The 13,965-nt window shown below is 34.8% G+C and overlaps 1 protein-coding gene across 1 annotated transcript; it reads left to right on the top strand.

Annotated features, from left to right (window-relative positions):
* Positions 1-3,351: 3,351 nt before the first annotated feature.
* LOC129966488 (uncharacterized) lies at positions 3,352-7,738 on the top strand. The gene is made up of 5 exons (XM_056080916.1): positions 3,352-3,676; positions 3,784-4,218; positions 4,309-6,534; positions 6,666-7,273; positions 7,376-7,738. Exons 1-5 carry the CDS (start codon positions 3,352-3,354, stop codon positions 7,736-7,738), a joined length of 3,957 nt encoding a protein of 1,318 aa, XP_055936891.1.
* Positions 7,739-13,965: the final 6,227 nt, after the last annotated feature.

Genomic DNA, 13,965 nt, shown 5'->3' with positions numbered 1-13,965 from the left:
TCAAAATGTAACTAAATTAATCATATAATTTAACGATTCAATTCTATTTAATAAAACAATGTATTGTCATATACAACATACAAGTGTTCAAATTTCAAATGCTTGAGAAAAATCGATAGCAAAACCCCATTTTTACAAGCATGAGCAAGTCAAATTAAATAGAAATATTTTCAAATCAACTCTAAGACGTGGAATCAAAATCGTTGAATGCTAAAACTACTGAAATATGTATATCGTTATAAGAGTAACTGCATAGATTTCTGAATTTTTTCCAAGATATTTTCTGTTTCGAAAATAACTATTAATCCTATAATAGTTATTTTCTATTTATATCCATGTGCGAAGTAGAAATTCCATGTCTTTCGTACATTTCCAGCCCCTCATTGATCGAACGGGTAGCGAATCGAAGAGGTTGCTAAGAGAAGGGTTGTTTACCCTCCGTTGCTGTTGGTCGTAATAAACATTTTTACGAAGTATAAACCCAAGGGAAGAGGAAACGTAAAGTAAATACTGTTTTTTAATTATGTTAGTTTGTTGAAGGTAAATAAACAGCAGTTCTGAGCATATAGTAGTTTCTTAACATTTGAAAGAAGCTGGAGTATTGGAGATTCATCAAAAAACACTTCAATCTTTATTTATTGTACACTATATACAAAAGTTTGAAGAAAATTATACCATATATAGGATTTTCCAAAATTGTGTACACTGTTTCAATGATTATAATTTTTTGCCGATCCCAACCACGGAACAGATTCCTAAAAATTAATGTCGTATGAAAATTCATAATCTTGGATGCGCCATAAAAGATCGTTACTCTCACCTTTTCATTTCGATAAGTATTGTAAAATAAAATTTTGACACAGCTTTCAGTACTAACAACAAAAATGATTCCGCCCATTTTCAGGGATACTTGCGTTTTAATTGCATACCATTAATTAATTGCCAAAAGAAAAATCACCAAGCTTAGTAAAAACTGTAGATTCACGTCAAAGGTCGTAACCACGGTCCTCGATGTGGTGAATAGCATATAAGCCAGTTAACAACTACGCTACACGAGCATATGCTTTTGTATCCTGGTTATGCTACTGGACTGCTAACCACAAGGTTCTATCCTCGCGCATCTCAATCGCCTAAACACCCTTTTCTTTACTACACACAGCTCTCGTAAAGAAATCGGATCCAAGCGGCAGGACAGAGGCGGTTTGGGGGAAGCCACTCCCGCTGTTTCCATTGACGAGAATGAGTACGGGTTCCGCGAGGCAGAATGAGAAGAAAATCACCCCGGGATTTCCAGTTTCATAAAAATTAGAATTATGGGGGATGAAAGGGTGTATAGCAATGAAAATGATGGGAAGGTTTTTTATAACAAGTTCCCACATGAATGGGTTATTACATTGAAAATGTTTGTGTCAAGGAGCCTCTAATCGTAAACATCAAAGTCCGATAATGTTTCGTCTCTTTTTCATATTGTTTTTAAAATTTTACAATCGATAATAACGACGATAACGCGCACTAAGAGGTATCGCGACGCTTGTATGAATGAATGTTGTAAGACATGCCAATTTTGGCAACCCTTCTCACCCCTGAGGGTAACCCCGCTTGCCTAACGGAAGTGGGGGAGGAGAAAGAAGGAGAGAGAGAGGCTGAGAGGCAGCAGAGGAAGGTCGCTCTGCTAGATCGTGATGTTGTTTCTTGTAATATTTTCATAATGTTGTGTCGTAATCTGTGCTGTATCCCTTATGAACCTGTGAATAAAAATTTTGGGACTAAAAAGGAGTGATCACTGTCTCTATGGCTCACGCAAAAGAAATCCTACGCCAAAGAAAGGGTTTTTACATTGGTGGCAGCTACATGGGATGTGAGCAGAGACAAATCACAGAATAGGTGACCGGTACAGTGACCCTCAATACCCATCGTAATCAATGGAATTCCTGGTCGTCGTAACCAAGGGAATTCTTGGTCTGCAATGGAGTTCTTTCTCATCTTGGTCATCGTCACCAGTGCGGAGTTGTTGAGTTTTCAAGTTTTGGTGCTCAGGAGATTCAGTGCTCAAGAGTTCAGAACCTGGCTCCAGAAAAAGATCAGGCCTACTGAATGGTTCTATTTGGGTTCATCCGTGTGGGAAGTAATTTTATTACCTCCAATGACAACAAACCGTGAGTACTGTAAACCTTTGTGCAATTATATCTCAAGTGCTGAAGAAGATGCTATTGCTTCGATTTTTTAATGCTAAAAAATAATTAAACGCTGTATTGAAATATAAATTTTCATAGTATACTGATAGTTTGGAAATATTTTGTGTATTTGTAATATGCATGATTTTTTAATGCTAAAAAATAATTAAACGCTGTATTGAAATATAAATTTTCATAGTATACTGATAGTTTGGAAATATTTTGTGTATTTGTAATATGCATGTTTTTTTAATGCTAAAAAAATAATTAAACGTTGTATTGAAATATAAGTTTTCATAGTATACTGATGGTTTGAAAACATTTTGTGTATTTGTAATATGCATGTATTTTAATGAAAACTAAAGCAAAGCCAGACAAATTTGGATTCTTCCTGTCTTGAGATGACGGCCAGTGCGACATTTTGTTGTGGGGGTCAGAAGACCACCCCGCCCAAACAACATCTGGTTTCAGTCTGCCCTGAGCTGGCGCGGATGCATTTTTTTTTTTTATTTCATTTCGTGTAGGGGAGAAACGGATGCACTCTGTTTCCCTTGATATGTTTATTGCTTTGCAGATGTTTGTACGAGGCGATTTTGAAAACATCAGTATAGTGCTATTTTGTATCCGGTGATACGTTTAATCTTTGTACTTGTTCTCTATGAGATTAAGAGTGTAATATTTTATTTTAAGGATCTATCATTTCCGGTTAGAAATAATAAATTGCTCTCTTTAGGTATAAAAATACTTAAGTTGGTATTAAAGATAAATTGTGTGATGCAAACCTTTTTATTTTGTTAAAAGTAAAGTAAATGAAATTTTGTTAAGCCTGTTTATACATAGTTTAGGGGTATTTTTTTTAGTTTTGATATATATATATTTATGTATGTAAATTATGTATATTGTTATTTCTATTTGCAAACATATAATTTCTTCAAGTATTTAAAATCTAAACTCTTAATAACAGCATCTATAGAACATATCTTCCAGAAATTTCACTGTAAGATTTTTTTTATTATTATTTTAGTTCATTTTTTTAATTAGTATCTAATTTCGATTTGAATTATTGTAAGGCAATTTGGCATTAGGTTTAGCTTGAAAAATGTCTTTCTTAAATAAAAGTAAAAAGGCAAACCTAATCTGTCTAGCAGAAGATTTAGGTGAGTCGCCAGACGAAACCATGTCTAAAGTAATTCTGAAAGAGTTAATTTTAGCTAGTAAACATTATAACGAGGAAGAGGCAAAAGAATATTTAGAAGTTATCGTAGCTGGAAGGTTAGAACGGGAACAAAAACTTGAAAATGAAAATAAACTAAAACAAGAGAGGGAATTTGAGTTACAAGTACAGAGGGAAAAGGAAAAGTTCGCACTCGAAAAACTTCGTCTAGAGGTGGAATTATCCAGGATCAATCAAAATTTGGTTCATAATAGTGATCAAGCCGTGCGTGCAAAATCATTAGATGAAATAGTTAGGATGGTTAGGCTCTTAACAGTTAAAGTTCCGAGTAAGTCAGACGGATGGGACTATTTTTTTTTTCAAGCTTAGAAAAGGCATTTGTAAATGAAAATGTTAGTGATGAATTTAAACCAAAAGTGTTGCTTTGTTTATTAGGAGACAAAGTGTCTAATTTGTTAGTTAATATAGAAGAAGGCGAATTAAAAAATTATGAATCTTTGAAGAAATTAGTATTACAGGAGTACGAACCTTCACCGAAATTGTGTTTAGAAAATTTTCGCAAAGCTAAACGTAACAACGATGAAACATTTTCTCAATTTGCATCTCGGATAACATCCATGTGGGTGTATTATTGCAAATCAAGGGGTGCTAGTGATTTTGAGACTGTAAATCAACTCATTGTAGCAGATAAAATGTTCCAAACATTGGATTCCGAAACGGCAACCCATATAGGTGTGCTACAGGGGGAAAGTTGGTTTAAGCCAAAGGAAATGGGTAAACGTTGTGATGTATTCTATGCATCCAAGGGTAAATCCTATGACGGGTCAGTGAGAGCCAAAAGAAATGATTATGATGAAAGAGGTTTTCAGGGTAATTGGGGAAAACAACAGTTCAATGAGAAGAAGACCGATAATAGTAATTTTTGCCCTTAGAAAAATTTTGAAAAATCAAAAATCACAGAAGTTAGAAAGCTTACTTGTTACACTTGTGGCTCCGATAAACATTTTAGACGAGATTGTCCGAAAATTAAGGGAGCAGACTATAAAAAGATTAAGGTAAACAAGGTTTCCGCTGAGGGTGCAGAAGCAGAATCAAAAGGGGAAACAGTAGCTGCTAGGGTGGATTTACTCGGTAAAGTAATTCCTAGGCATGCTATTGAAGACAAACTTTGTAAATTGGCAAAGGTATCTGTCAGTGTAGCTGGGAAACTAGCCGAAGCATTAGTGGATTCTGGCACGGAAATTACAGTTGTCAAAAGGGACTTAGTTCCTGAAGTTTCAGTCGAAGGTGCTTCTACAATATATTTGAAGGGTATTTTTGGTCCGGCGGTTAAATGTCCTTTAGTGTACGTTCCATTAAGTCTTGCTACTGGTGGCCAAGTTAATGTGGTGCATCAGCAAGTTTTATGTGCTTTAGCAGATGTTTTGGTGGAGGATGTGTTGCTTCCACCGGATATTCTAAACATGTTGGGAGGGGCCCGGAGTGAAGGAAATTCACTGGCTCAGAACTCTCAGGAATTGAGAGGTGATCTGCAGGAGAAAGCACAGGATAGCATTATCTTTGAGAAAACTCAAAGTGAAATTACTTCATGTGGGAATGAAGTGGGAACGGTTAATAATAAGGATGAGGAAGTAACCACTGAGACGGTTAAGGGAAGCATGGTCGCTGATACTTTTCGCTCTGAGCAGGAACAGTGTGTCGAATTAGCAACGGCTTGGAAGCATGCTAAAGAAGGCAAAAGTAACTACTATGAGGTAGACGGTTATCTGTTTCACAGAGACAAAATACTCGGGGAGAGTATTGGACAACTGGTAATTCCAAAGTGTAGACGCGGTGAGGTACTCAGACTTGCTCATACCTCAGTGTTTAGTTGTCATATGGGTTCTAGAAAGACTCTAGAACGAATCAAGTACTCTTTCTTCTGGGAAGGTATGCGGACGGATGTCAAAAAATTTTGCGACTCATGTAAAGAGTGTCAACTCACTCAGATTGTTAAAACTAGTGACAGAACGCCAATTACGCCTGTCGTGAGGCCTGAATTACCATTTCAGGTAGTGAATGTAGACCTGATAGGTGTAATTGATCCTCCTAGTGCGAAAGGACATAAATACATATTATGTCTGGTTGATCAACATACTAGATGGGGCGAAGCCATACCGTTGACTAGTCTGAATGCTAAGGCAACATGTGAAGCTTTGTTAAGTATATTTTCAAGGACAGGTATTCCTAATGTTATCGCGTCTGATAACGGGACCAATTTCACGGCCGAACTGACTAAAGAGTTTGAAAAACGAATAGGGAGCAGTCCAAGATTCTCTACCCCTGGATATCCACAATCAAATGGGTTGGTGGAGAGGTTTAATAGAACTTTAAAAAACATGTTGCATAATGTAGTCAGGGAAGAAGGTAGGGGATGGCATTTACAAATTCCTTATGTGCTGTGGGCGTACAGAGAAATACCTCATTCAACTACAGGTGTGTCGCCATTTCAGTTACTCTACGGTAGACCACCACAAGGTCCTTTGTCTATCCTAAAATCTACTTGGACAGGAAAATTTAATAATGTACAATTAAATAGTACTTCCGTTTCCAAATACCTGGAAAATTTAAAATCAAAACTAGAGAAGGCTGCAGAGCAGGCTAAGCTTGTTTCAGCAGTACAACAGGAAAATGCGGCGTATTATCACAATTTAAGATCGTCTAACCGAGTGTACAAAGTTGGAGATCAGGTAATAGTATTAATACCTGATTCGACTAATAAATTATTTGCCAGATGGCAAGGTCCTGCAACTATCGTTGAGAAACGTAATCCCCATTCTTTTTCAGTTAAAATGTCGGATGGTTCTACCAAGCACATTCATCAAAATAAGTTAAAACATTACATTGCTAGTTCTAACTCTATAAATGTCATTTTTGAGGAAGAAAAAGAATTCGGGCATGTTGAAACTTTACCAACCGCTACCAAAGAATCTAAATTTTTCGAAATTCTTGATAATCTTGAAATTAAACACTTAGACAATTCTCAATTAGAAACTCTTAAAAATTTAATCGTAAAATTTAAACACATCTTTACTAAACCCGTGCAACCAGCTGCGGTTGGCACTCATAAAATTGAACTATTGCCCAATACGGTACATTGGCCTCATTGTTATAGTGTTCCTATTGCATACAGAAAGGAAGTTGAAGGCAAGTTCAAGAACTTTTAGAATTAGACTTGATAGAACCTTCGGTATCCGAAATTGCTCATCCGATTGTTTGCGTTGCTAAAAAGGATTCTTCAATGAGAATGTGCATTGATTTTAGAGCATTAAATGCAGTCACCAAAGTTCCAGTCTTTCCCATGAAAGATTTGCAAGAACTGATATTCACTGCAGGGTCAGGCCATTGGTTAAGTAGCTTAGATCTTTTAAAGGGATATTGGCAAATAAAAATGGACGAGGAAAGTAAACGGTTGACGACGTTTGCTACGCATAATGCTGTGTACCAGTGGAAGACCATGCCTTTCGGTCTGGCGGGAGCATCTGGTACTTTTCAACGTGAAATGAACCGTGCCTTGAAATCTCATTCAGAGTATGCGCAGGCGTACATGGATGATGTAGTCATTTATTCTAGATCTTTTAAAGAGCATCTGTTTCATTTAAAACTTATACTGACAGAATTAGATGAATTAGGATTTTCTGTACGGCTGGATAAATGTACTTTCGCCACCAAACAAATAAAATATTTAGGCCATATTATAGGTGGAGGTAGACATGGTCCGGATAAAGACAAAATTCTAGCAATACAGAAATTAGCTACACCTACCACTAAAAAAGAGGTCAGGTCCGTATTAGGATTAATGGGATTTTACCGCACATATATACCAAAATTTGCGGAAATATCCACTCCACTCACGGAATTAACCAAGAAAAATAAGCCAAACAAGGTAGGTTGAGGGGAAGAAGAACAAAACTCGTTTGAGAAACTGAAAGAATTACTCTGTGAGGTAACTAGTCTTGCTACCCCTGATGCCAACTTGCCATTCCAGATACACTGTGATGCGTCTGATCATGGTGTAGGATGCTGTTTAACTCAGCAAGATGCTGACGGGTCTTACAAACCAATAGCCTTTGCCAGCCTAAAATTCAACGCTGCACAAAAGAACTGGGCAAGCATTGAGAAAGAGGCTTGGGCAGTGCTATATGGTCTGAATAAATTCGATAAGTGGATTTATGGTGCTAAGGTGGAGATCATATCTGATCATAATCCTCTTAAATATCTGAACCAAACCACTCCTAAAAGTCCAAAGCTAACCCGTTGGGTTCTAGCTCTACAAAGATGGAATCATTCCATCACACATAGACCTGATGTACAGCATCGAGGTGCGGACGCTCTATCACGACTGAAATAATTCATCACTTGTACAAAAAAAAAAAAAAAAAGTTATGTCTGTATTTTTGATATTTGCATATGTATGAAACCAGTATACATGTTATATTAGTTTTTATCATTTTGAATTTATTTGTTTTTGATTTTGTAAGTAGGTTATAGTGTTTTTGTATATTTATATATTATTCATGAATGTAATAAAATCAGCCACTATGGGCTAATTTTATGCTTAGGTGGGGCGTGTAAGACATGCCAATTTTGGCAACCCTTCTCACCCCTGAGGGTAACCCCGCTTGCCTAACGGAAGTGGGGGAGGAGAAAGAAGGAGAGAGAGAGAACTGGCTGAGAGGCAGCAGAGGAAGGTCGCTCTGCTAGATCGTGATGTTGTTTCTTGTAATATTTTCATAATGTTGTGTCGTAATCTGTGCTGTATCCCTTATGAACCTGTGAATAAAAATTTTGGGACTAAAAAGGAGTGATCACTGTCTCTACGGCTCACACAAAAGAAATCCTACGCCAAAGAAAGGGTTTTTACAAATGTAGTAATAAAATAGCGGAAAATAGTGTTCTAAAATATACAAAGAGGAAACCACAGAACGAGTGGTACGTAATGAGTGGAATTCGTTTTTAAGAATAATTGCCAGACACTTGTTCCACTTATTCACTAGTCTGTGGATAACTCGTTCCCAGGAGTTCTTTAGCTGAGAACCAGATTCGAACCATACGCATGCTTTTGTTGTTCGAGTTAAAATAAAGCGATGTTTTAATAGATTTTTCAGCAGAATAAACTTGTTAAAGTTGCATGATATACGATCGGAGCTACATGACCGATGTTCCAACATTGACCACCAGAACTTCCATCGACTTGCATGAGTGCATAAATTATCATGAAGCAAAACCAGTGTCGAAGATGCATGAATTCTTGCGCCAGTCGTGCACAATAGTTGATGACAGTGAGGGTTCCCCGTGCAATTTTTTCACCAGCCAATCAATACAATTCCCGAAATAAAAAAAACTTTCTCCCGTTAAAAAACAAATAGCATAACGTTTCTCTTTTTTAATCATAGACATGGTGCAGGCATGGGTGAAATGACAACCGGTTGTCTGTTGGATGACCGCCAATGCAAATTTTATGGTTCTGCGCGATACAAAGAAGTCCAGTTCGCACTGTCTGTCTTATCTATGTTTCTACACATCTTTTTTGAGTCCGTCACATTCACACAAAAATAGACAAAACTATAACCACTCTTTAGTTTCATTTGATCTCTCTTCTAATGAAAAATATTTTTAAATATTTATTGGAATTAGAAAAAAAAATGTATTGAATTAACATAAATATCACCGAAAGGCTAATTTTCTTAATGCAATATAAAAATTATTTATGAGAATTAACATATTCTGAATTTATTGAGAAAAAAATTAACATATCGATTATTTTTAATTAAATAAAATAAAGAATAACTAATAAAAGTTTTGAGAAAACTCTTTATTAGTGAGCACTAAATACCCAAGAAGTAACTACGTGCTGAAATTCGTAGATATGGGTCCAACAGTCTCTCCTACAGGTCGGTTTTTATTTATGATTCTATGTTTTGTTATGGGGATTTTTAATAACAAAGAATATTTATCTTCAGAAACTAGCTTTAAAAATACAGCAATAGTTTAAAATATAAAAAATGGCTTTGTGTCAATTACTTATTTTCAAGCCTTTTATAATCAAAGGAAGTATTATAACATCAGGCGTTCATTTAAAATGCATGGAAACAATTACTGTAAAAATTGATTTTAAAAATAATTGTTCATATATTTCATAAAAGGCATTCGCAAAATGTGCCTACATCTCCTGTACAAGTCCAATTTTAAATTTAAAGCTTAGTGTGAAACTGTATTTTCCAACTCTTAATTATTTAATAATTAACTGGGGAGGTGAAATTTTAGGACTTACCTGGGGAGGTACGGTCTACGAGACCGCATTTCATTTATACTCAAATTAAATTTTGTAATGAATGCATTAGTATGAAAAACTGTCAATATATTTTACAGACATTTTTCTTGATATATAGATATGTATTAGAAATTTTTCAAAATATATTATCATTAAATAAGTAAATGAGTTAGAACATACATTTTCTTCTCAAATTACATGTTACAATAAATAATATTCTTGAAAAAACATATTACTTTTTACTTTCTAAATCATATTTAATTTTATAGTATATGAAGGTAAATAGAAGACAATATAATGTAAAATTCAACAATTATAGGAAAAATAAAAAATTTGACAATGGATAAAATTGGCCCTTTTCTTATCGGCTTATATGACTTTCATAGCACGGATTTCTTAGGCATTTTAAACATGCAGGTTAAGAACTAGTATAAAAGTCAACATAAATTCTGTATATATATCTCTTGATATATTAATATATTTTATAAATTTTTCAAAATACATTATCACGAGAAATATTAATTATGTTTGAACATACATTTGAGTATCAGTTGAATGCGAACTTTCATCGAAAAACTCTTCTGTACAATTATCCTTATCACTAAAATCACTTTCTGCTTCATTTAAAAGTGTCTGGAGCACTGCTTCATAATAGGATCAATAAATTGGATGATATTTCGGGGCCCAAGCTTTAGCGCCATCTGCTAAGTCTTGTTTATCACTGGGACTCTAACAGGGTGGTGCGGTCTTAGAGACAGCGCTTAAAGAAATAACTGAATTATTTAAAAAAGCATCCGCTGAAATCGGTTGAAAAAGTGCACGTGTATTGAAGGTCACAAAACAGGAAGCTACAGGGTCAATCCATTCAATTGAGCTAAAAATAGAATACGGGTGACCGAAAATTCATCGTTAGCGGTCTCACAGACCGCATGTTCCCAGTTAAGGGTTAAAATCAGTTTCCTAATCCATATAAGATAAGGAGAAAGTAGACTTTATTGGGATCCTGTTTACTTCAGACTTGTCACGTGAAATCATGCTGCATGAATTATTTCAAACCCTTCATTGGCAAGCTCTTAACTATTTCAGGGTGGGTCTACAATAAGAGTAATCATTTCAAATAAGAATTCCTTCCACTTAGAAATCAGAGAAAAGAAATCTCTAATAAATTAGAGGTAAAAAAACACCATCCCTTTGCTTGTCATTTTTACATGCTTTTTACTAACTCGACTTGCTTCACATTTCTAAATTTCAAATTTTGTAATCAGCTGTCCACCCGTTATTAAGTTTTGCGCATTATTTACAGCTGCGTGTTCTTGAACAACACACTATTCTAATATCTGAAGTATCAGCCGATTCATTAAATTAATTCCGCACGTTACTTGATGATGGCAATAGCAAGATTCAAAATATTTCAAACAATAAATTATAAATTAACTACAAAGAAAAAAAACTATTAAAATAAAAAAATAAAAAAAAATTATACTTTCTTGCACATTAAGGTTTTGAATACTGCTCCAATTGAATTTATTTTTACAACTATGCTATAAAAATAATATAATTGCAATGTGGAATAACACATCGCATTTATTTCTATTATTTCTTGCCCCATCATTCATTTTACATTCTTGTTTACGAAGAATAGAGAGGTGTCGAATGCGAGATTTTGACGAATCTTTAAGTTTTAGATATCAGTGAGTCGGAAAAACACATTTTTAGCAGTTGGTTTTGAATCGAAATCGCTTTCAGTTAGACTGATGAAATTTGGTATATGATTTTAGCCCTTATTTGTAGATTTTTATCAAATTCTCGAGCGAAATCCATTCAGAGTAAATTTATCTGTTCGATATAAGTTAGCACAGCAATGACAAAATGAAGAGAGCTGGATAGATAAAATTCGGTTCACAGATTAAACATCTATTGGGCGTGTCACATTTAGAGCCAAATCCAACGAGTGTCGGTCTGCACTTTCAGAAACTTGTAAATGGGATAACGCAATGATTTGTATCAATTTTGGTATGGAGTTTTTTTCTGGCACATTTTGGTTTCAATTGGTTGGGAAAAATTTGTCTCAAACACAAATTCGATTTTTGGATTATTCCAGGGATGAATCGTCAAAAAACTGGCCAAGGATCACATGATCGACTCCAGCTGAATGCTAAATTCACGCCACACTTAATATTTCGTAATTGTTGTGCGCCAATGCCATTTAAGGCGTTCTCAGGGATGACGCCTTTATGAGATAAAGATCGCCGGTGTGGGACCCCAAAACTGCCCCTCCGTTTGAGTTGTCGTGCAGTTACAAAGAACTGAAAGCACCACTGTTCTAAGCAATGGATCGGTTCCGCAGCTGACATTTCATCGAATCTCTTTGCAGGCGACGGGATCAGCCTCGCTGACTCCGGGTTGAACGAACTCGAGTGATTGACGTTCGTTTCGGACAGTGCGAAAAGCCGCGCAGGGAAATGGTGATACTTGCGAAATCAGACATTTTTGTTGGAGCTTGAGGGCTTCTATTTTCTTAAATTTCTGCTCTGTTTCAGTAAATTGCTTTTCATCAAGTTCTCAAAGTGATGATTGAACAAAGCCAGGAGTCATAAATCAATCTATCAAACGGAGGTAAGAAAAAGTAAACTCTTGAGAACAACTGAAATAGATGCACGCCAATAGCAGGCTATGAGAAATGAACAATTATTTTGCTTTTTTCCACAGAAACTTCGAAAAAAATTTAATTTAATTTTTATATAAATTAAATTTAAATTTTAAACCCTTTTAAATTTTAGCACTTTAACGATATCAAATTCCTTTTTGTACAACTTTTCTATGAATTATTATTAATTCTTTGGAAATTTTGACGTAGATGATTCTGAAATGAGATCATTTGTAGGTAATGGTTTGCTGGCCAACACTAAGATTAATGATTTTTAAAACTTTCTCTTTTAATTCAATACAGACATCTTGAAAGGGTTTTTGTATATTATAAATGTAGTCTCTGCTTTAAAAACATAATACATGAAAGGATAAGATCCCGAACAACGGCGGTCATATCAGTCGTTTCCCCGCATGTGTATTTGATTTATTTTTACTTTTTTTTTTTTTTTACTGTTTAGTAGCAGTTCCGTAAATCTTTGTAAACGATAGTAAGGAATGCAAGAAAAAATAATTGAATTATTTTTCTTGCTTATTTTGAAGTTAAGTTTTATTATTATTTTTTTTTTCAATTTAGGTTTAAAATATAACATTTTTTGATTCACTTAGTTTTTTATAATTCTAAGGTAATGAAGAAATGAAAGCGTTAGGTATGCCTAACGAATCACTAAACAATGCTACGTAAATAAAAGGCTTTCCAATGCACGAGTCTCGCTTTTGTGCCAAAAAACATAAACACGAGTCATCACTACAAAACAGAAGTGATTCTTCTTTCTACAAACATCTTCTACTAGAAGTTCCGTCAAAACATTTGCCATTGAGAATGCTCTATTGAACCCCTTCTACTGAAATAAAATGTCAGACACGCATCGAATGACAGAATTTTTGATATTTAAATTAAAGTAATGATTAATTTAAAAAACTTCAGCCTCTCTTCCCATTCCAATCTTGATTTTTATAAAAAGCAATAAACGATCAAAATACAATGAAGCATCTGATCAGGACCTTATTTAAATTTTCAATTTAAAGGATAAAAACAAAAAGAATTCTAGATTAAAATACACCAGAACTTTAAATTTATTCAGATTTAACCCCTCGACCCACACATTTACACAACTTCTGAATTAGATGACACATCTTATATGGGATATGTATTGTTTATAAATAATGTGAAGACTTATGAATTATTGAAGCATTTTATATGAAAGTCAAAAGCTAATTTACTGAACATTTAAAGCTAACGATTCAATAATTTTTGCCCGGCGTATCATTGTAAATTAAAAGTTTAATTTCGAAAATATGATGCATGCATGTAAAGCACGATGCTATAATCGACCATACTTGAAATAGATAGAATCAGTCTTTGATTGAAATGAGCTCTGATTGATGTATAAATTTTACAAAAGTCGTACAATAACATTCCTTTGACATGACTAGAATGCCCACGTTCGCGCAAAAGACTAAAATGTTGTTTCGACTACCATTCTGGTAAAAAAAGGTATTTCCGTATCCGTGCTCTGTTTATTGGCAATCTTTTGACATGAGGGATAAAAATCAATTTGTGAAGAAAATATATATATATTTTTTTTCACTTCGTCAAGGAAGCGACTATTCTGGGTAAAATGTTTCAATTTACGTCATTTCTGACTGTTGTTTTC

This window comes from Argiope bruennichi, chromosome 4 (genome assembly GCF_947563725.1).
Source record: "Argiope bruennichi chromosome 4, qqArgBrue1.1, whole genome shotgun sequence".
Lineage (NCBI taxonomy): Eukaryota > Metazoa > Arthropoda > Arachnida > Araneae > Araneidae > Argiope > Argiope bruennichi.
This window is presented reverse-complemented; position numbering and strand designations above follow the sequence as displayed.

Bases quoted from the DNA above. Each gene is read 5' to 3' on its own strand.
- LOC129966488 (XM_056080916.1), top strand. From the start codon at position 3,352: ATGTCTAAAGTAATTCTGAAAGAGTTAATTTTAGCTAGTAAACATTAT. The intron at 3,677-3,783 runs GTAAGTCAGACG...TTTGTTTATTAG, and splicing joins CTTAACAGTTAAAGTTCCGA to GAGACAAAGTGTCTAATTTG. The intron at 6,535-6,665 runs GCAAGTTCAAGA...CATTAAATGCAG, and splicing joins ATACAGAAAGGAAGTTGAAG to TCACCAAAGTTCCAGTCTTT.